Raw genomic sequence first — 22,311 nt, 5'->3', positions numbered from 1 at the left:
GTATGTCGCAGGGACTTACATTACCCCCAATCCAACCCTTGATGCTGAGCGCCAAGCAGTATTGGGTCCCATATTTCAGAGTCTTTGGTATGACCCGGCCAGGGATCGAACCCCCAACCTCCCAGTCTCAGGGTGGACACTCTAACCACAAGGCCACTGAGCTGGTGTTTGTGACATTAGCCCCAGACAAACAGATACACAAACAGATTAGACGGAGACATTCCATGAACTCACATGGAAGGTTGGAGCTCGGTTGCAGTTGCAGGCAAGAATATCGGAGGATGGCATTTGGTTACCATTTCCCAACATCTGATTCAGATCGTGGTCTAATTAGATGCTTTTGGATTTGTAACAGTGTGTGTGTGTGTGTGTGTGTGTGTGTGTGTGTGTGTGTGTGTGTGTGTGTGTGTAAAAGACAAAAGGGACAGTTTTCATGTAAATTGGGAGTCCCACAGATAAAGGTACTGTATCAATGGGGGTCCATCCATGGTCTAATAATGCATAGGGGGTCCTTGAAATTAAAAGGTTTCAAATCAGCAGCGTGGAAGGCTGAGCTGACTAAGTAAGTGATACAGAAGGTGCTAATGTAGGAGGTAAATTGGTTAACGATCATAGCTCATTTAACCCACAACGTCCCACCTGATGCTCTCCCAGGGGGCTGTGCTCCAGATGGCCACCGATTTTGTCCTCACAGGCACAGTAGGGGAACACGGGCAGGAACCATTTATACTCCCAGTGGGTGTTTCTACTTTCTATGGGGCGACTGTGGCTCAAGAGGTAGAGCAGGTCGTCCAATGATCCATGGGTCGGCGGTTCGAATCCCGGCTCCTCCTGTCTACATGTCAAAGTGTCCTTGGGCAAGACACTGAACCCCAAATTGCTCCTGATGTGCTGGTTGGTACCTTGCATGGCTTCCGCCGCAATCGGTGTATGAATGTGTGTGTGAATGGGTGAATGTAATGCACAATCTATGTAAAGCGCCTTGGATAAAGGCGCTATATAAATGCACCATTTACCATTTACCATCTATGTATGCAACTGTGTGTACGTGCATTGCCTTGATGTGCTACATGAACCTGAAGTAAAAGCAGCTCATTAACAAATCAGAATTTGATATTAGTGGTGCAAGTAGCTTACATGTGGTTGATGCATTATCCACAAATGTGAAAGATGGACTAGTGCGTCACTGTCAACCAGTGGAAAAGAGTGTTTACATTGCATTGACATGCGTTTCTGCCTACTCTACAGTATCTGTTGCTCAGACCTACAGACCGTCGCCTCCAGGGCTTTGCAAAGTGGTTACAGATTAATCTTGCACCGAATATGATGTATGAATGTGTCTTAAATGCTGGCCGGCAGGTTGGAGTAACGCAGTGTGAAGATTAGCATTGACACTATGGTGCCTGTCTCTGTCCATCTGTCATAAACCCGCAGCTGCACTGCTCTGCACCTCACCTGCTCATGCGAACAGAAACTGCAAGTCTGGATGAATCGTGATGCCCATCTCAATGAGGATGGGGAGGAGGGAGGGGGTGTTATAGAGTGGGATAGGAGGGAGACTCACGACATGCATTGATCTGTACAATACACAAGGACACCTTAGGCCTAGAGAATGCATTTTGAGGTTGCAGCAGGGAGTCGTGATGCTCATCTAAAATGCTGACCTGAGCTTAACCCGTTTAAGATGGGAACCCCTTTTGGGGTTTTACCCTCCAAGACAGGAACCCGTCTTGTCATGGACTGTATGTATATATATATATATATATATATAAGCGATAACATTTTTGTAGTTTTTCAGAAAACATGGAGTCAGGATTAAATTCTACTTGGTCTCTGTCTCATAGGAGGGCTGTGGGCAGTTCAGAAACACGTCCAGTGACTAGGCAGAAACAGGAGTTAATATAGATTTTTATTATCGTGATAACGATGGCTTCCATTTTCACATTGCAACTTCAAGGAATAGAAAGCCTTGCAGTTTCTATTAGCTTGGAATCCCCATCGATGAAGTCACTGGTGGACAGGTTTCTGAACTGCCCACACTACAGCCCTCCCATGAGACAGAAGGTAAAAAGAAAAAAAGTGCCATTTTATCATGAACCAGTGAGAACCAATTATATGAAGACGGTTGAAAAGTGGTCCTTTAATGCAGGCATTGGACTGATTTGACCCATCATGCACTTGCAACTCAGGACATTTTGTAAACTGACAGGAACTGCACATGTCATGGGTGGCGGAGTCTACATGAATTGGCAATGCTTTGGCTGATGGAGCTCGCTTTTCTCCTGAGGCGTGTACAGTAAGGTTATGCTTCCTCAGGGAAGGCATCTAATCTAGGCTTTCCAAATATATATATTCATTTTAACATGCTAGACAGACATCATAGCCACCATCATAACCCCTCACATTGTTATAGATTACAAGATATCCAACATGAACTACAATTTCGGAGCCGTGATGCAGCCTCTTGATTTCTCAGCACTATTCAAGGGAGGTGGTTTTGCATTACTGCACCGCTTTGTCTGCTTTTGCACAGCATAAATGCCCACCTTACCTCAGCAAAACATAATCTCCCACTCCCATAACCAGTCACCTTCCCACTTCCTTAGGCTAGCAAGTCAGGAGTCAGCAAACATAAATCAGTTTTAGGGATTTTTTATTTTATTTAAAAGAGTGACATAGCGTTCCCCATGTCATATCTTTATTGATGAGCCAGTGTCAGAGGTTGTGTGGTTTCCTGTAAGTCTTTGAGGAGCAGACCGCAGAAACACCCTTTTACTCGACACACGAAGCGTCTTGCCAGAGCGAACCTTTACTGCACGCGCAGCTCGTCCTGTAGCACAAAGTTACAGTCAGATATAAACATTTGCCTGCCACTTATGTTTGAAAAAAAAAAAACTTCATTTAGTGGACTTGAGGCCATCTGCGACTACTCACGTTGCCTATGGCATGGCCATTCACAGGAATCTGTGCTGCTGGGACGGCATACAGCTATAGTGCAGTGGATGAACACCTGATCAAACAGATATCATTAGTAGGGGCATTACAGGTAACACCAACTATTGTGGCATCCTTCCAATCATGCAATTGTCTTAAAAACAATTCGATACATTTTGAAAGTGTGATTTTTACCGAGGTTTGCTGAGGCACAAATGAATGTTCATCCACAAAAGTAAACATCTTGATAATGAAACGCTTGTAGTGGTTCGGGTACAGAAGGCCAGAAGTGACAGTAGGTACCACTGTGGTCATATAATGGTCATCCTTGTAAGGACACCTGGAGAAATACCAAGAACAAAATCAAATAGATATGGAGATTGGAGAGAGAGAGAGAGAGAGAGAGAGAGAGAGAGAGAAGTTTGTACATACCCTCCAGAAATAAGATCCCACTGTGGCAGGCTATCAGGGTTGTGAGTGGGCGTGGCCCAGCAGTGCTCCAGCATTAGGTGGAGGTTGGAATCAGTCCTGTCCAGTATGCGCACCTCCACATACACTGGCTCCTTTAGGTACTTGGTGATAGGATATTCATTGGTGGTGTAATACGAGGTGTACGCTGCTTTCTCTGTCAAGGAGATGGGGTTGAATTGAGCCAAGGTTAACTCATGTAAATTAATGCCAAGTTAGCATAATTGAGGCAGTCATTAACACTCACCCTCCACACAGCCCTTTGTGATGCACTGTCCATTGGCCAGTCTGAGCTCCACTCTAAGGGGCCCTGGAGCTGCCACCGATTGAGGTGCAGGAACATTGTTCACCTCAACAATGAGAGCCTCCACAGCAGTGCCAGCATACCTGCACTGGAACAGCAACCTGTTGAAGAGCATGCAAAAAAGAAATCACTTACACTACCTTTAAGCTGTAATCATTACAGACGCATGAGATTTCATCCGGTCCTGCACATTGTAAGCAATCACATATTATTGACAACTCACTCAAAATGGCTATCCCTCGTGATTGATCCTCTGGGTCCAGTTCCAATATTGTATGAGGTAGACATGTGGTTTTCATATACCACATAGCCCTTTTCCTCCTGCAGAAGTAAAAAAATAAATAAATTTTATTTAAGACCACATATTACAGAGAAGAAAACTAAATTCTGCAAATGCTGCACCTATACCCACTTTCATTGTAGTTCCACATGCAGTGACAGGGAACTGAAAGATGGCAAAAGTAGAAGTGGTGCCAGCAGGGCTGCAGCTTAGGTCATCAGTCTCCAGCAGGCTGAGTGATTCTACGTCGATGTTTGGAAGAGTGGCTTCCCGGGCCACCACCAGCACAAACTGACCATCCCTGGTACACTGCACCGTCACTGACAAGACAGAGCAAAGGCTAGAACACACAATTCCCACTACAGTGTTTTAAGAGTTACCACAATGCTGATGGGAAAACATTGTTAGACAGACAAAAAAAACATAAGCAACCTATTACAGTATAAATACCTGCTTTCCCATAATAGCACTGCTGCCCATCAAAGCAGCAGTTGATTTTCAGACAGTGTTCAGCAGTGGTCTTTGGGGTTCCACACTTAATCTTCTCACCCTCCTCTACCTGGCATTTGTCAAAGGGAGCTTGAGGTATGGGGATCTGTGTCTGCTGCTGCGGAAAAACCTGATTCTGCCTCTGCTGCACATTCTGGCCTCGGCGGACGACACCATAGTGTTGGGCATTAACACGACAAGCCAAGAGAGCAACCACCGCAACACCAAACACACACTTCATTAGCCCCATCATGCTGTTGACGATAGCCTCTCTCACTGGCAAGAACTGCAGCAGTAGTGGTGTTGTTTCCTGTGTAGGCTTTATGTATGATTGATTGAGCCATGTGTTTTCCTGAGAGCCCCGCCCCCCCATCGTTAGGAATCAATCTTGGGCCAGCCCTGGCCATTTAATCAGAGGTAGGTTGACAGGTGGAGCTTATTGTCTGCTCATCTGTCTTGAGAAGACATCATTACATAAATGTTGGACACTTTTGTGGTGGTGGAGACATGCAGAAATGACAGACCACAGGTCTGTGGTGCAGGCAGGCAGCAGAAATTGCTGACTCTCTGTTTCCTTTACTCTGCAAGAGACAGGTGCAGTGTTTGAGTTCACCTGCAGTGTGTTCTCTGCAGAAAAAGGGGATTTCTATTTACGGCGGTGTCACCGGTGTGATCTCATGTGAATGATTGTTTAAGTGAAACTCTTAAACAACATTAATGCGGGGCACAACCCGCTCAACTCTGTAACAATAGACACAAACTAGCAAGCACTATGGTAATATTGCATTGTGTGTGTGTGTGTGTGTGTGTGTGTGTGTGTGTGTGTGTGTGTGTGTGTGTGTGTGTATAATATACACACACACACACACACACACACACACACAGTATACTGTACGGTATATGTATATATATATATATATATATATATATATATAATTATATATATAATTATATATACACACATTAGGGATGCACGATTAATCGGTAGCATAATCGGAATTGGCCATAAAAATGCCATATCGGTATCATGGTCTCAAAATAATACAGATTATTTAATCGGTTTTCACCAACAAAAAATAAATAAAAATGAAAAATAATTCTACATTTAATGTGTGTACTGATCTCGGTATCGGCAAATATGACCCTGCAAATAATCGGATATCGGTCATAATTTCATAATCGTGCACCCCTAATATACATACACTAGTGTATACGGATAGATACATTTACATTCCATGACTGAGCAAGCACTCACCAAAGCAGTGCACTACCACATGCTATTGTTATTATATACTTTACACACTGTGTTCAATAAGTCTCTGACATATTATACTGAATAGACATAGAGAAGGTAAACAGAGATGTGCAGTGACAAACTGTGCGTGCACCGATGTATAATCTTTGGCTGTACTCTTAACACTTGAATATCCCCCTGTGGATCAATAACCTGAAATCAAAATCTTTCATTATTGTCTCCACCAGGCCGAAGGCATGGGGAGAGAGTATGTTTTGCACTCCGTCCGTGTGTCCGTGTGTGTGTCCGTCCGTCCTTCCGTCTGTGAACAGCTAATCTCCGGCACCGCTAACCCAGTCGATGCCAAATGTTGCACACACACTCCCTGGATGCCAATGATGAACCTCTACCACAAAATTTCCAGAACGGCCTGTTATAGTGCCACCAGGAGGCCGCTTTGTGCAAAACAAGTTTTTGGACAGTACACCTACAGATTTTGTCCAAACATCACGCAAATTGGTACACAGTCTCTCTAGAGCCATTCAACGAAACGGGTCTTTCAGATTTCTCAGATTTTTCACATCTGCTCTTTATAGCGCCACCAGGAGGCCGACATATATAAAACACATTTTCTAATATTACTCCTTCAGATTTTATCCAAATGTCACACAAATTGGTACACATGCTCTTCATAGTCATGTGATCAAGACGGGTTTGTTTGATTTCTCATCATCCACCCTCATTGGCTACGATTGGCTTATAAACTTTTAGTAGCCCGCTTTGTACCCGTTTTGTACAAATCGCCACAACTACTCAACGCAGCGTCCGATTGTGGTGAAACTGTGCATGCATATTCCCACTAGGCTTTGGAAGAAATGCCACTTGACAGTTTTCAAATCAGCCTCATGGTGGCGCTACAAGCCGCGTCACACACACACACACACACACACACACACACACACACACACACACACACACACACACACACACACACACACACACACACACACACGTTTATATTGCTCCTAAACATTTTGCCAAACATCACACACACACACTCCTATCCTCCTGGTGGAGACCTGTGCCCAGAAGGGCACTTTTTCTAGTTGTTTATGAAGCACTCCCACTAGCTCTTATTTTTGTTAACCTTTTACTAATCTCTCGCTCTCTTTCTCTATCATTCTACTGTACGGTGCCATGCACAGATGTATGGGCAGTACACACAGGAGCTGGGTGTATATGCCAAGGAGGAGGCAGCCCGCCTTCGGGATGGAAGACTGCCTGATGGTGGCGGACTCCGGAGGAACGCGAGCGTTCGCAGCCGTGCTGCTGATCTGCTGGATAACAAGAAAAAGAAACCTTGTGCCAAGTGCCGAGGTAAGTGATGGCCACTCATCAATTGAACCAATGTACATTTTACATTAAGCTTTTCAAGCGTGACTTTGGTTCAAAATACAGAATTTCTATCAAGCGAAAGGTGTGAATTAGCCTTACTGCTAGTTTCTCCAGGCCTTTTTAAAATAAGAGACAGTACGGTGACATATGCACGATAGCAGGGGAGTGGCCAGCGCATGCTGTGGCATCAAAGTTCAACAAACGTGATGGTAAGTAGAGTGATTTTGCTTCACAACTGTAAGCCCCACCGTTTCACTCACATAGAATGAAAGTGAACAGAATGCAACTGTTGTGATTTGTAACCCGCAGGCGGACTAGCGGGAGGTCTGACTTAAGGGCAGTCCCCCATTTGGGCCCCATACCCTGATGCATAATTCACACCACTTTGTAGCATGCTGACTGTGTCTCAAAGGATAAATAGCTTATCTACAACACGTCGCTTTGCGGTGTGGTGTGACCTTGTAGATCGACAATGTTCAGCTTGTGTCACCCGTCGTGCAACCGAGTATAAATCATGGTTAAAGAATAAAGAGGTATTCAACAATCGCAAAGGTGTGTATGCAATCTGAAGCAGTCGTATACAGGAGTTAAATCTAGTGCTCCAGCGAGCGTAAAACATTGTGCAAAAACATGTTCTTCTAAATAACAACAGAGTGGGCTAGCAGGCTCCAGGGACTGGGCGAGGATATGAACACCTTTCAACGCACTGATCTGTGAATGACCTCTAGCTGACAGACAGGGCTGTCTGAATGTCAAGACACAGCCCCCTCTGCTGGCTGATAATGGCCTGTGTGTGTGTGTGTGTGTGTGTGTGTGTGTGTGTGTGTGTGTGTGTGTGTGTATGCGTGTGCGTGCGTGCGCGCGTGCGTGCGTGCGTGCGCGCGTGCGTGCGGAACACTGATTTCGAATGTCAGATCATTTCATGTCCACTCGTTCCACTTCACTGCGATTGAAGGAGAGGTGCAAGAACAGTGTTCTTCTGATGTAGGCTGGAGTGATGGATGGACAGACAGACAGTGATGCTGGTGTGGGTTTGCACGTGTTTACTTTAAGGTGTCTATTGTCAGAGTTCTATACAACTAAAAACAGTACTGTGTCAATAAAAAAAAAAATAGCCCAGTATTCCACATATGTAATCCCTTCTTTGAATTTACAAAAAAAAATGTATGATTTGCCCCAGAACATCTCCCTATACCTCAAGCCATTCATAGTTAGTTCTGGTTTTAAAGATCAGATCATAATGAATTACTTCATGTTCTCTTTGTGAACACAATCTTTATTGCACTGGGTCTTCTCAATTTTATGTTTTATTGCCAACATTCATAAAATGATTTCCTGGTCAGGATGAGTGAACCTGAGAGCTGCTGCTGGTGTAGGCTTGAGGCCAGTTCTTGTGTGTCATCCTCGATCCAAGCGTTGGTGTGTAGAGATTAGACTAACTAGAGAGTGATATTCCCTTTTCCCGTCAAAATACAGTACTAATCCAATTGTCGTCTCAACACTAAAGATCTGGAATCAGATGATTAGGAAGACGTTTGAATGGTCCTTGCTTTTCTTGACAGCACCCATTTGTAATAATCTCTTTTTTGCCTGCTAAACTGGACTTTTGGGTTCGCTGCCTGCATGTGTGAGGTAAAGAGGGTTTAATCAATTGGCAAGTGTCTGCTAAATGCCTAAATTAAATTGTAAATTCTACAGTAGACTGGCGTCCGTTGGGCACCGGCCTACTCGGGAACAATGCAAGTTGGGAACGATGCAAATAGGGAATGCATGACCCACTGTTAAGCAATACCATTATACCTGTTGTCAGAGTACCCCGTTGTGTCTGTCTGTCTGTCTGTCTGTCTGTCTGTCTGTCTGTCTGTCTGTCTGTCTGTCTGTCTGTCTGTCTGTCTGTCTGTCTGTCTGTCTGTCTGTCTGTCTGTCTGTGTCTGTCTGCCCCTCTTGTGCCCATATATAGAGATCTCTATCTGTATCTGTCTATCTGTCTGACTGCCTGTGCCCCTGTGCCCCTTTTCTGCCAATACTTGAAGACCCCCTTGAGAACGAGTTTCTGCAACTCAAGGGGCTTATCATCTAGTGAAATATCAAAATAAATACTGTATGGAGTTCTATAAAGAAATACATTATCTGTCTTTCCTTGTCCATTTTATGCACATACCGGTATATGGAGATCTCTGATGTTATCAGTATATGGACATATATGGGGAATATTGAGAAGGTTGGTGTGGGGAATTTGACAGACAACCGCCTATCTGACCAACTCAACGCACTGCACTCCCTCAGGCTGTCTGTGACGCGTTACGCAGGGGGCGAATTTGAAGTCGGTCGGTCAAACGGTTCTCGAGATACGTGGATTACAAACGTACGTAGTAGTATAGCGGGAGTGGCTCAGGGGTAGAGTGACCGGTAGAGCAGCCGGATGGGAGCCATGAGGTTCCATCCCGGGCTCCCCCAGAGTTAGTGTTGAAGTGTCCTTGAGCAAGACCCTGAACCCCTAATTGCTCCTGATGTGCAGGTTGGTGCCTTGCATGGTTTCCTCCGACATCAGTGTATGAATGGGTGAATGTACTGTAATGCATAATATATGTAAAGCGCTTTGGATAAAAGTACCATTTACTGTACGTACAAAGACGTAAGATTGTCCTGGATGCCTGGCAAATTGGTTCTGGACATACTGTGCTGTTTTTACCACCCTCTGTTGAGCCATGTGGTAGTGGGTGGAGTACCTTCTGTGACAGACAGTGATGTAGCCAGCCATGGGATGCATCTGTAGAAGTTTCACAATATGCCGGAGTCCATGCCAAAACTCATCAGCCTGTGGAGGAAGAAGAGCTGTTGTCTTAATCTCACTGCTGATGTAAATCCTAAGGAAACCGATGCTGCTCACTTTGTCCACTGAAATCATTTTGATCTGAAATTTTGTCCACGATCATTTGCTTTGTTTAGCTGCCATTAAAAATGGAAACCGTTATCCTGGCACCACAATGGCAAGGCTCTCACTTCCTCTCTAAAGTAATCTTGTCTGTAATCGGCGCAGTGAGACAAGCATAATGGAGTTTAAGCTGGGAGTGCAGGATGGGGCTGAGCACACCTTGGGAGCACCACTGCTGAGAGTCAATGAGGAGGAGGTGCTGGTACAACTCTGCACCACCTGGGGTTTGTCTGTCAGGAAGTCCAGGATCCAGTTGCACAGGGTGTTGAGTCCTAGGTCTTTGAGCTTGGTGATGAGTGTGCAGGGCTTAATGGTGTTGAATTGCAAACTGTAGTCAATGAATTGCATTCTCGCATTTGTTCCTATGGTCCAGTATGACTGTATGAGACAGGTTGGTCTGGAGGATGAGGGGAATGACATCATTAATTGTCCTGTTTTGCAAACCGTGCATGGTACGTCCAGCGTGTCGGGCAGTAAGGAGGTGATATGGGCTCTAGGGACTAGTTTGATCAAAGTGCGTCATGCACAGTAACATCCTCACTCCTCAGTGTTAATGTATCCATACAACATTTTACAGAGTATAGGCAGTGAGCTTTTGCTGTCTTAGGGACAGGGATACGACACATTTCCAGGGACTATAGACTGGAGCAGGGATTGATTGTACGACAGATAGTAGCAATAACCGATCTACAAGCTCACAATGCAATACATTGCATTAAAATGATTAAAATAGTTACGCCTACTTTTCACAAGGGAGACTTGACCAAGGCGGTACCAGAAAAGAAAGTAATCAGACACATTATAGAAAAAAATGGAATTTCCCAAAAAGGAGAGGAAGAGAAGAAGGAGAATGAAAGTGTGTGTGCGTGCATCTGTGCGTGTGTGCGCATATATCCATGCAAGTGAGCCAACGTGGCAATTTTCCAAGTTCTGGCCGTCTTTGACTGCCCTTGTGACCAGTGATCTGATAAATGCGTTATAGATTGCGCTGTAGGTGATCGCCACAGTATACCAGGCTCACCGTTTAGCTCGCTGTAATGGAAATCATTTAGAATGTGTGTGCATGCAATACATACATACAGTGTATTTTTAGACTGGCTCTGTACTGCTGTGTTTTCATTGCGCACACACTACAGAGAGTATTGGCAATCACTCCTACCAAATGCCTCAAAAATTCAGAATCCTCGCGTGCGTGCGTGCGTGCGTGTGAAAGAGAGAGGGGGGGAGACAGAGACGGAGAAAGAGAGACCACCTGTGTGTGAGTCGGAGACTGAGTGGCTCACTTCAACACTGCAGCCTCTGCTTTGGAAAGATGCAGCCGTCTGATGGTGACAGAGAGCTGGGGGGTGTACTGCCCATACAGTCGGTAAATCTGTCTATAGGGAGACATAGATTTGTTTTATGGTAGCCATCTTCAGCTGTGGTCGACAGCAGCCTGATTCATTAATTGCTGCATGACTCAACAGTTTGTGGATTGATGAGCACACCAGTACGCAAACTGTTCCCGCATAACGACGGTCAATTTCAGAGCATAACTTTTGGAATCCTGGCTCAATTGGTTCGTCACCACCAAAGGCTTCTAACTGAGTCACTGTGACATTTGCAGAGCAATTGTCACAGTGTGCACTTGCACTGGAAAAGATCACATTTTCCCCAATGTGTTGTACACTGGCATGCTTTGCCTGATCTCAGCCAGTTGGCCAGGGGCGATACAGTGCAGGGTTATCAGAGAAAATGCTAACATCTGGTACTGTAGTTTGTGTGGTCACAGGTTCAGGAGATGATATGCGGGCATGCCACTGGGCCTGAGGCTGCTTATCCCATTCAGGCCTGACGTCGAAATTTAAAAAAAAAAAGTTTTCTAAATCATGACAATTTTCGGAAAGATTTGAGGCACATTTTAACGATTTTTCAAAAATAGCAGACCTACAAGTTCATAGCGCGCCACTCGGTGGCGCGCTATGAGCTTGTAGATCTGCTATTTTTCAATAGCTAAATTATAACATAATGTTTAAAACGCTAACGCTAACGTGACATGGATGCGTTCCAGGTCTCAATGGGTTATGTGAGCACTAGCCAAGAAGACGCACATGAAGCCAATGGGCAAGGCAGTGCTGTGTATGTGCCAGACAAGTCCTGTTGGTGTGTGCATGTGAATGATGACCACATAGATAACAATGGAAACCAGCCTTTTGTGTTCCTTAGTACCTTTGACCGTACTACCTGTACTGTTAACAAGCAATGATTGAGAAAGATATTGATAAATAAATATATTTATAATATATTTAACTGAAAAATAATGATATACTGTATATTGAATCATATTTTGGATATTACAATATATTTTGGCATATACAGTAGGCCTATGTTATCATATTTTAGATATATTTTGGTCAGCGTTAAGTTATGCATGTCCATGCTCTTAAAAGTGTGTACCTGCTTGGAGTGCACGTGGCCAGCTTGCCAGCCAGCAGGTAGCCTGGCTGACAGGCATCTCGCCCCATCATGCACACAATGTGCCCTAGTGCCCCTGAGAGACTTTTCTCTCCGCTGGTGAATTGAATCCGTCAACTGTGATGCCTGGTTGCACGGCACTTTATCTGTGTGATCGCAGACGCAGTTGTTGTCTCTTACCCTCTCTCTGTCTCTGTCTGTCTCTCTCTTTCTCTCTGATCTGTCCTTATCTGTCCATCATGAGTGACTAGCATTTTCACACAGAATTGTGAACAAACCACTTAGCCTATATATTTTGCTGTACATCAAATGGGGAAAATAGCACATCTACAATCTCACTGTTAGCTTGTAGATGTGCTATTTTCACTGAATGCTCGTTCGCCTTTTGACAAATTCGCCAAGAATATAATAGTAATATAATAGTAATATAATAGTTAGCGTTCATGTGGTTTAAGACTCTTATATCTGCTGTCTGGTTTAGCCTGTATAGTGTCTGAAAGTTTGTTCTGCGATGTGCTATGCTCTTACGTGAATAATGTATATTCATGTATAATTTATATCTGTGAAAACAGATTCTGAATATTGCTACTACTACTAGTAACGAGTGAGGGATAGATTCAAAACAAAGTTTCTCAATCTCAGTCACGTTTTTCATGAAATGTGGATCTACTGTAGCAAATGTGTTAGTAGCACATTATCAGGCCCTCCGGGGATGTACACATCTATGAATGCTCTGGATATTGAAGTGAATTCCAATCTTTAGCAGTTTCCACAGACGAGGAGAAATGAGTCCAGCGATGCTTCTTTTAGAGCTGACCTAGGTCTAAGTTAAAGATGATTTAACTTAGATTAGTATTTAATTTGATATCGTGACATGTTTCCTAGTGAGACGGGACTGGGTGCGTTTCAGCCAATCACAGTGATGGGGTGTGGTTGAACCATTGGAGATTCCAACCTCCAGCCAGCACACAGCCAAAACTACCGGTCCAACCAATATGCCCATATATGTACATCCCAATACAGTATATGGGCATATACTGATGACCAGGGATCTCCATATATGGACATAAAAGGGGCAAGGACTGACAGATACAGACATCTATATGGACATAAACGGGACCCAGGTATATAGACAGAAACAGCGGCCTCAACCTATAGTATCTAGACATACTGCCTTTAAAACCTTGCATTTAGGAGCAGTGCAAAGGTCTCTTCTTCCAGGCAAATTCTACACCTTATTACTTGCGCAAGCAGAGCGCGCAAGTTCTAGTTTCGCCCAGGACGATGCGTAAGCACCGTCCCAGCAAATGACGTAATGACTACTTGTGCCTGATACGGCAGTGGTGCCAGACTACATACATGTATACATAGGAGCATTACCTCTAATCCTCCCGACACTAAAACATATTGTCATTACGTCACCATCGAAAACCAATTACACTCTGGCATTGGGACCTTTAATCCACATCTTTATTACGTCATCATTGAGAGCTAGTCATCATTGAGAGCTAGCATATGACGCCAGTTATACCCTGATGTCATATGCTGGGACGGTGCATACGCATCAAAAGTAACCACAGTATACCACTAATCAACTTACAAATTACATATACATAATATACATAGAGGCATTTCCTGTAATCCACCCGACATTGATCGAGATATACGTCACCATCGAAGGCATTGGGTCCTTTAATCCACATCTTTATTACGTCATCATTGAGAGCTAGTCATCATTGAGAGCTAGCTATACCAGTTATACCCTGACGTCATATGCTGGGACGGTGCATACGCATAAAAAGTAACCACAGTATACCGCTAATCAACTTACAGGCACTCGACAGAGTGCAGTTCTAGTTTGAAACTGTGCTCGCAAAAATAAACAACCCCTCCACCCATTCCCACAAGAGCCGGTTGTCCCCGCTGGTACACTGTAGCAGCGAGAGCAGTGTCACCAGAGGTAACGTCATCAGCGCTGCAGTAGGACGAATGAAGAGCGAATGAACGAAGAGCGTGACGGCCACCTCAGTGCGCCGGGAAAAAGCAGCTAAACAAGGCTGGACAGGCACAGAGGATGGCGTCAAATCAAGTGCAATCATTCCCTTGCCGGAAAGAAAAGCAAGGTAACTGCGACCCGTCGGTAGCACTCACCCCTATAGTGAGCAAAATGCTTTGAGAAGCTGATCAACAGAAAGTTGCCATTCAATCTAGGCCCCTACCAATTTGCTTAAAACAGATCCATAGACCCCAACAGATCCATATAGCCACAATTCTACTGTGTGCACTCTCACGCTATACGTATCACAAATCACGAGACGATTGTATCACGATATATTGCAATGCTATACATATTGCAATACATATTGAGACTAGCTATAGTACAGCAATATATCTAGAGGAGTGTCAGGACCGGACTTCTACCATTGGTTTCTATGCATACGAACAGAGCTTTCTTTTCTCCAAAAGTATCGCGATATTACGGCCTGGAGTATCGATACAGTATTGGGAAATAAAATATCGCAATTGCCCTCTCCAACCTGGAGAGAAAAGGCTCCTATGTGAGAATGTTGTTTATAGTATGACAGCAACCTAGTCGACTCGAGACTGTACACCAAGCTCAGAAACCTCAGACTGAACCCCAGGCTGTGCAGCTGGATCCTGGAAACTGTCAGAACGATGACAGGTGGTGTAAAACTTCTGACCCCCGGCCTTGACCCTCAAAACAGGAGCCGCCCAGGGCTGTGTCCTGTGCCCCCTTCTCTACCCCCCTCCCCCGTACACCTACAACTACGTAGCCATGCACAGCTCCATCAAAGGCTGAACACTTGAAGTCCGACATCCACACTGGAGCCACGCCATTCCCACGTGGATCCCCACGTTAATTATGCATTGGGTTTTCTCCGTCTTTATCTCCCCTGTCCCCTATTTCCTGTCGCTCTCATTCTCTTTTAGTGTCCTCTGTGCAGTAGTCATCATCGCTCTATAATAATAACCTCTCTCAGTTAATTATAGTATTCAGCCCCTGAGCAGGCACGCACACCACCAGACTGAAAGATAGACAGCGTCACTCCATGTCCACTTCCCAGTGATTCACGTCATTCGGCGTGATAGTTATATTCATTTATGTTTTCTTCCTATTTATTGGCTCCTTGCTCATCTCCGCTGACCTTCCACCCGCTACTCTCTCTCTCTCTCTCTCTCTCTCTCTCTCTCTCTCTCTCTCTCTCTCTCTCTCTCTCTCTCTCTCTCAGTGTGTGCAACTCGCTGTCAGAAGTTCCTGATCTCACGGGTGGGCGAGGACTGGATCTTCCTCATCCTGCTGGGGCTCGTCATGGCCCTGGTCAGCTGGGTGATGGACTATGCCATCGGCTTCTGCCAAGACGGTAGGGCAGAGACACAGGCAACAGAAAGAGACACACACACACACAGACACTGTCAGGATATAGCAGGTCAGACAGACAAATGAGGATGTGTAAACAAACAGACAAGCTGAAAGGGAGTGATGTGGATATAGAGCTACAGCATTGGTGACATGATCGTGACAGACCAACTAGTGCTAGAGACAAATAGGGAGGGACAAAGAGGGACGAGGAGGGACGAGGAGGGACTCAGAGGGTGTGTGATGAAGGGTAAATGGGACACGTTACAAAGGCGAAGAGGACTCAGAGGGGTCTGCTTACCACTGATAAACACTGATCGATGGGAAAACATGTTCAAGTGGCAAAATTATTATTCAAAGGGCTGTGCCCTTGGATTAGCAGTCTGTTGTACAATGGCGTAGGTACTTATGTAGTCGTTTTGTTTGTGTTTGTATTTTGTGTGTGCCTGCGTGTGTGTGTGTGTGTGTGTGTGTGTGTGTGTGTGTGTGTGTGTGTGTGTGTGTGTGTGTGTGTGTGTGTGTGTGTGTGTGTGTGTGTGTGTGTGTGTGTGTGTGTGTGTGTGTGTGTGTGTGTGTGTGTGTGTGTGTATGTGTGTGTGCGCGCGCGCAGCACAGAAGTGGATGTACGGTGGACTGGACAGCAACATGCTCCTGCAATACATAGCGTGGGTCACCTACCCTGTAGTGCTAATCACATTCTCGGCAGGGTTCACACAGATCGTGGCCCCGCAAGCTGTGGGTATGATACACAGACACACACACACACACACACACACACACACACACACACACACACACACACACACACACACACACACACACACACACACACACACACACACACACACACACACACACACACACACACACACACACACACACACACACACACACAATCATTTATTTATGTCCACATAAGAGATACAATACAAGGCCACAAATATTTATAAGGTGCTGTACAAAATGCAGTCAGCAAGTTTTTGACAAATACCCACACACCCTTCAGGGGTACAAGTATAACAGCGTCTTCGCCATATTTGGCAGCTACTGATAGTAAAAGAAATTGTACAGAATTTTGCAAGCCGTATAGCTGCTTTTTGGCATCCCAAGTTGTTGGAAGTAGACTGCACATATAACCTATCTCTGTGATGTATGGAGGTGCGGCTGGTATTTAATGACTTTGGCCATAAACACACACACACACACACACACACACACACACACACACACACACACACACACACACACACACACACACACACACACACACACACACACACACACACACACACACACACACACACACACACACACACACACACACACACACACACACACGTATATAAAGGCACACATGTAAGCCACTCACACATTCACCCACTCACTCATTTGTATGCGTGAAGCTGACATGTGCACTCTATGTTTGACTGGTGTAATTGGTTTAGTAATGAACTATAAGTCCCACAAGGACATGTGCACCAGAGGTCACATCCACAGAGCCGAGTCCACACCAAGTGTTTGCCTCATGTTAACAAAAGCTTCTAAGAAATTCATGAAACATATCCCTGATGATATCGGCATACAGTAGGCTTTATGAATATTAATCTGAATTGTGCCGCTTCAATCAGTCTTCCTTACCCGTTTTCCTTTTATTCCCCCGAACTGTCCGATTATCTTCCTTCCGTCCACCCTCCCTCCCTCCCTCCCTCCCTTACTTCCTTACTTCCTTACTTCCTCCCTCCCTTCCTCCCTCCCTCCCTCCCTCCCTCCCTCCCTCCCTCCCTCCCTTCCTTCCTTACTTCCTTACTTCCTTCCTTCCTTCCTTCCTCCCTCCCTTCCTCCCTCCCTCCCTCCCTCCCTCCCTCCCTCCCTTCCTTCCTTCCTTCCTTCCTTCCTCCCTCCCTCCCTCCCTCCCTCCCTCCCTCCCTCCCTCCCTCCCTCCCTTCCTCCCTTCCTTCCTTACTTCCTTACTTCCTTACTTCCTTACTTCCTCCCTCCCTTCCTCCCTCCCTCCCTACCTCCCTCCCTTCCTCCCTTCCTTCCTACCTTCCTTCCTTACTTCCTTCCTTCCTTCCTCCCTCCCTCCCTCCCTCCCTCCCTCCCTCCCTCCCTTCCTCCCTTCCTTCCTCCCTCCCTCCCTCCCTCCCTCCCTTCCTCCCTTCCTTCCTCCCTCCCTCCATCCCTCCCTCCCTCCCTCCCTCCCTCCCTCCCTCCCTCCCTTCCTTCCTTCCTTCCTTCCTCCCTCCCTCCCTCCCTCCCTCCCTCCCTTCCTTCCTCCCTCCCTCCCTCCCTCCCTTCCTTCCTCCCTCCCTCCCTTCCTTCCTTCCTTCCTTCCTTCCTTCCTTCCTTCCTCTTCTTTTCTTTCTCATTCCAAGGTTCTGGGATTCCTGAGATGAAGACTATTCTGAGAGGGGTGGTGCTGAAGGAGTACCTGACCTTTAAGACCTTCGTGGCGAAGGTCATTGGTCTGACCTGTGCCCTGGGCAGTGGAATGCCCCTGGGCAAGGAGGTATATTGTGGTTTAATAATCTCACTTGTACCTTTTTTAGTCAAAGCTGTTAAATAGAGCAGGTTGTATTACTGATAACATTTGGGCTTTTCCACGACATAAGTATTAAGTAATAGTAGGTTTGATGTTAAAGCGAAATATGATCTAAAGGTCCTAAAACTCATATTTCATTGACAATACTTTACAGTACACCCTTCTAGTTCCAATACGCTTTATCACTGTCTGTCTGTCTGTCTCTCTCATTCTCTCTTTCTCTTATAGGGCCCCTTTGTTCATGTTGCCAGCCTCTGTGCTTGTCTTTTGAGCAAATTCATGGCAGCCCTTTTTGGTGGGATCTATATGGTGAATATCCTCGCATACGACACACACACACACACACACACACACACACACACACACACACACACACACACACACACACACACACACACACACACACACACACACACACACACACACACACACACGCACAGACACACACTTCGCGATTTACAATTTAGGCATCTGAAGAAGATGCTCTTGTCCAGAGTGACATACAAATTGCAAGGTCTGAGTGTTCACTCAGCATGAACCATAGTCAACCAACAACAGGGTAAGTGGTCAAGTAATTACTGCCACATAGAGACATATTGCGATGCACAGAGAGACAGAAATGCATACGCACACACATACGCACGCACACACACACACAGCATACAGTATATGCTTCGTCGAAACTCGTCCAAGTTTGTTTGACTCTCTGCCATTCTGTAGGACACACACTCACCCCCACTCACTTGAGCGAGCCACACCGTGGGACAGTACGCCAGAAGAACGCACCTGCGCGCACCAACAGTAACACAGCCAAATTCTCTGGAAGATGGAGGAGTCGAGTGGTGCCGAGGACATTACAGACATTACAACATTAATTTGGAGAACGCAAGCTGTCGACGGGTCGAATATGTGGACATTAGCCATAATTAGGCCCGAGAGTTGCTAATTCGATCAGCGCCTTGCAGGAAATTAAGACTATTTGATGAAAGGCCTGATCACTAAATGTTCAATATATGTGTGGATGTGTGATAATTAAATAAATTGGATCTCTTCCTGCTGGGATTTAATATGTTGGTCTGGAGGCTGGAGGTTTTCACATTTACTTCTGTCTCTTTCACATTACTGCTGAAGGAAGAGTCCTTTGAGGGAAACAAGGTACGGGTGCACGAGTCTGATGGCTTCTTCTCTTATTGCCAATTCCATCTACATGAATAATCCATGTTGTCCGACCGTCTCAGAAGCTCTGTGAGATGATTATGTTTGATGCCCATCTATGTGTCAGCGCTGTGTCTGATGTTCAGTGAACCGTTGCACCAAGGCATTGATTCTGGTTGCCTTTTGGTTCCATACAAACATCCCATTCCATGATTTAAGCATTCAGTCGTGCGTTTTCAATTATGGTGTGTGTCTCTTTTCTCACTGCACACATAAGTCATTTCAACTAAAGTCACGAGCATGGAGGCCTCTCAGCCTTTGAATTTTGTGAACCATTTTGTGTGAAATGTGTTTTGTGTGTATTTTGTGTTATGTGTACTTGCATGCATGTGTGTATGTGCGTATGATATTGTGTGTGTGTGTGTGTGTGTGTGTGTGTGTGTGTGTGTGCGTGCGTGTGTGCGTGTGCATGTACATGTGCGTATGTGTGCGTCTCCCCACCTGTATGTGTCTATCTGACTCTGTTCTAACAGAATGAGTTGAGGAACACAGAGATGCTCTCGGCAGCGTGTGCTGTGGGTGTGGGCTGCTGTTTCGCTGCTCCTATTGGAGGTAAAACCATGCAGCCAGATAACCTCACACATATATCACCTAAAAGCCACTTACGGTAGATCAGAATATGGCCTTGATTCTCTGTGTGTGTGTGTGTGTGTGTGTGTGTGTGTGTGTGTGTGTGTGTGTGTGTGTGTGTGTGTGTGTGTGTGTGTGTGTGCGTGTGCGTGTGCGTGTGTGCGTGTTTGTTCCAGGGGTGTTGTTCAGTATTGAGGTGACCTCAACATTCTTCGCGGTGAGGAACTACTGGAGGGGCTTCTTTGCTGCCACCTTTAGTGCCTTTATATTCAGAGTGTTGGCTGTCTGGAACCAGGAGGAAGGTATGCATGCATGATAGAGAACATGTGCTTTAGTGCAGGGGTTCTCAACGTTTTTGGCAGTGACGACCCGGGAAACATTTTGGCCATGTCTCGCGACCCCCCCTCCCCACCCCCAATACAAATTGAGTGCTACAATAAACTTAACAATAGAGAAAATACATCATAAATAAATACTGAAACCAGATATAATCATTAAGGAAAGTTTATGCATGTTTTTTTAATGTATTATCTGGGGGGGACCCCAAAAACAAATTGGGGTGGGACCCCCCGAAGGGGTTGAGAATCCCTGCTTTAGTGTACTAGGTGGGTGAAGTTTGCCACATACTGTACATGTAAGGCAATACAATGCTAAAACAAGTACCACCACATTTACAGTACATTGTTTAGCATGAAACGTATTTGAGTACAGCTATATAAATCCCAGATATTATTATTATTATTATGAATTAGTAAAGCTTTTAGATTTTAGTATTTATAGGTGACTTAGTGATCTTTTCTGTGGCTGACAGTTATCTCTTTTAGATTTAAGTATTTATAGGCGACTTAATGATCTTTTCTGTGGCTGACAGTTATATGACAGTGTCCTCCGAGCAGGCTACACTGATTCATGTATTCATACATTATATGTAATAAAATGTGACTATTCATTTTGTTTCTTCAGAGACCATCACTGCTCTCTTTAAGACCCGTTTCCGTCTGGATTTCCCCTTTGATCTCCAGGAGCTGCCAGCCTTTGCCATCCTGGGGTTAGTATAATTATGTGTCGCTTGCTGTTACATTTGACGCATTTAACTGACACTTTCACCCATAGCAGTTGACAGCTACATATATATTCTTGCGTCGTCAGACAACTATTCCACAATGCTCCGAATGCACTGTTAGGTTCTTAACTTACGCATGACTCATGATGACTACTTTTCTGTATTTGATGTGTTACCATGTTTTGTATTCTTGCTTACTGTAAATCGCTCTGGATTAAGAGCGTCTGCCAAATGCCTTAATTGTAAATTGTTAAGATTTGAGTTAAAAACGTTCGCTCTGAAAGAATATATATTCAAAGATTTGCGCCACATTTTCACGATTTTTCAAAAATAGCATATCTACAAGCTTGTAGATCTGCTATTTTTCAACAGCTAAAGCATAACATAATGCTTAAAACACCAAAAGGGGTTCCCGCCCAAAACGGGTTAACAAGTGGATGGAAATGGTAAGCTGGGGATGGAACCAGGAACCTTCCGTTTTCCAATCGACAGTTCTACAGCTGATCCACTGCCACCCTGTTATTCAACAGTTCTACACCTGATCCACTGCCACCCTGTTATTCAACAGTTCTGCACCTGATCCACTGCCACCCTGTTATTCAACAGTTCTACACCTGATCCACTGCCACCCTGTTATTCAACAGTTCTGCACCTGATCCACTGCCACCCTGTTATTCAACAGTTCTACACCTGATCCACTGCCACCCTGTTATTCAACAGTTCTGCACCTGATCCACTGCCACCCTGTTATTCAACAGTTCTTGTAGTTGTTATTGTGCCTTCACCCATTTTCATTGGGAAAATATGTTTTGTGCTGATTCTCTCCTTAAGGATTGCCTGTGGTTTCGGTGGTGCTCTCTTTGTCTACCTGAACCGACTCATAGTTGAATGCATGAGGAAACAAAAGAGCATTAACAAGTTGCTCATGAGGAAGTGAGTATAATTCACGTACTGTACAGCAAAATCCTTTGCTAATGTGATTCTACATTAACTCACATTTGACTGTGTACTCATTTTTATGTATGGCACGCACACACGCACGCACGCGG

General features: G+C 45.1%; 2 protein-coding genes across 2 annotated transcripts in view; one reads left to right on the top strand and one right to left on the bottom strand.

Annotated features, from left to right (window-relative positions):
- The window catches only part of clcn2a (chloride channel, voltage-sensitive 2a), a gene marked incomplete at both ends in the record, with an annotated part of 45,543 nt that overhangs the window by 9,571 nt on the left and 13,661 nt on the right, over window positions 1–22,311 (top strand). The window contains 10 exons of the mRNA XM_079530361.1: window positions 6,915–7,086; window positions 15,745–15,876; window positions 16,483–16,611; window positions 18,248–18,381; window positions 18,643–18,723; window positions 19,546–19,569; window positions 20,103–20,181; window positions 20,376–20,501; window positions 21,163–21,247; window positions 22,094–22,195. Of these exons, the coding sequence (XP_079386487.1) occupies window positions 6,915–7,086; window positions 15,745–15,876; window positions 16,483–16,611; window positions 18,248–18,381; window positions 18,643–18,723; window positions 19,546–19,569; window positions 20,103–20,181; window positions 20,376–20,501; window positions 21,163–21,247; window positions 22,094–22,195 (1,064 nt within the window). The remainder of the gene's footprint in view (window positions 1–6,914; window positions 7,087–15,744; window positions 15,877–16,482; window positions 16,612–18,247; window positions 18,382–18,642; window positions 18,724–19,545; window positions 19,570–20,102; window positions 20,182–20,375; window positions 20,502–21,162; window positions 21,248–22,093; window positions 22,196–22,311) is intronic.
- On the bottom strand, window positions 2,637–4,780 carry LOC306943685 (zona pellucida sperm-binding protein 4-like). The gene is made up of 8 exons (XM_079530187.1): window positions 4,437–4,780; window positions 4,119–4,306; window positions 3,930–4,027; window positions 3,650–3,807; window positions 3,367–3,559; window positions 3,130–3,274; window positions 2,935–3,010; window positions 2,637–2,830 (listed from the first exon to the last, which is right to left on the bottom strand). The coding sequence occupies exons 1-8, from the start codon at window positions 4,726–4,728 to the stop codon at window positions 2,691–2,693; spliced, it is 1,290 nt and encodes a 429-aa protein (XP_079386313.1). The 5' UTR covers window positions 4,729–4,780; the 3' UTR covers window positions 2,637–2,690.

This window comes from Electrona antarctica, assembly GCF_951216825.1.
Source record: "Electrona antarctica genome assembly, chromosome: 19".
In the NCBI taxonomy this organism is placed as follows: domain Eukaryota; kingdom Metazoa; phylum Chordata; class Actinopteri; order Myctophiformes; family Myctophidae; genus Electrona; species Electrona antarctica.
The sequence above is the reverse complement of the archived record's forward strand: the minus strand, read 5'-3'. Positions and strand labels throughout refer to the sequence as shown.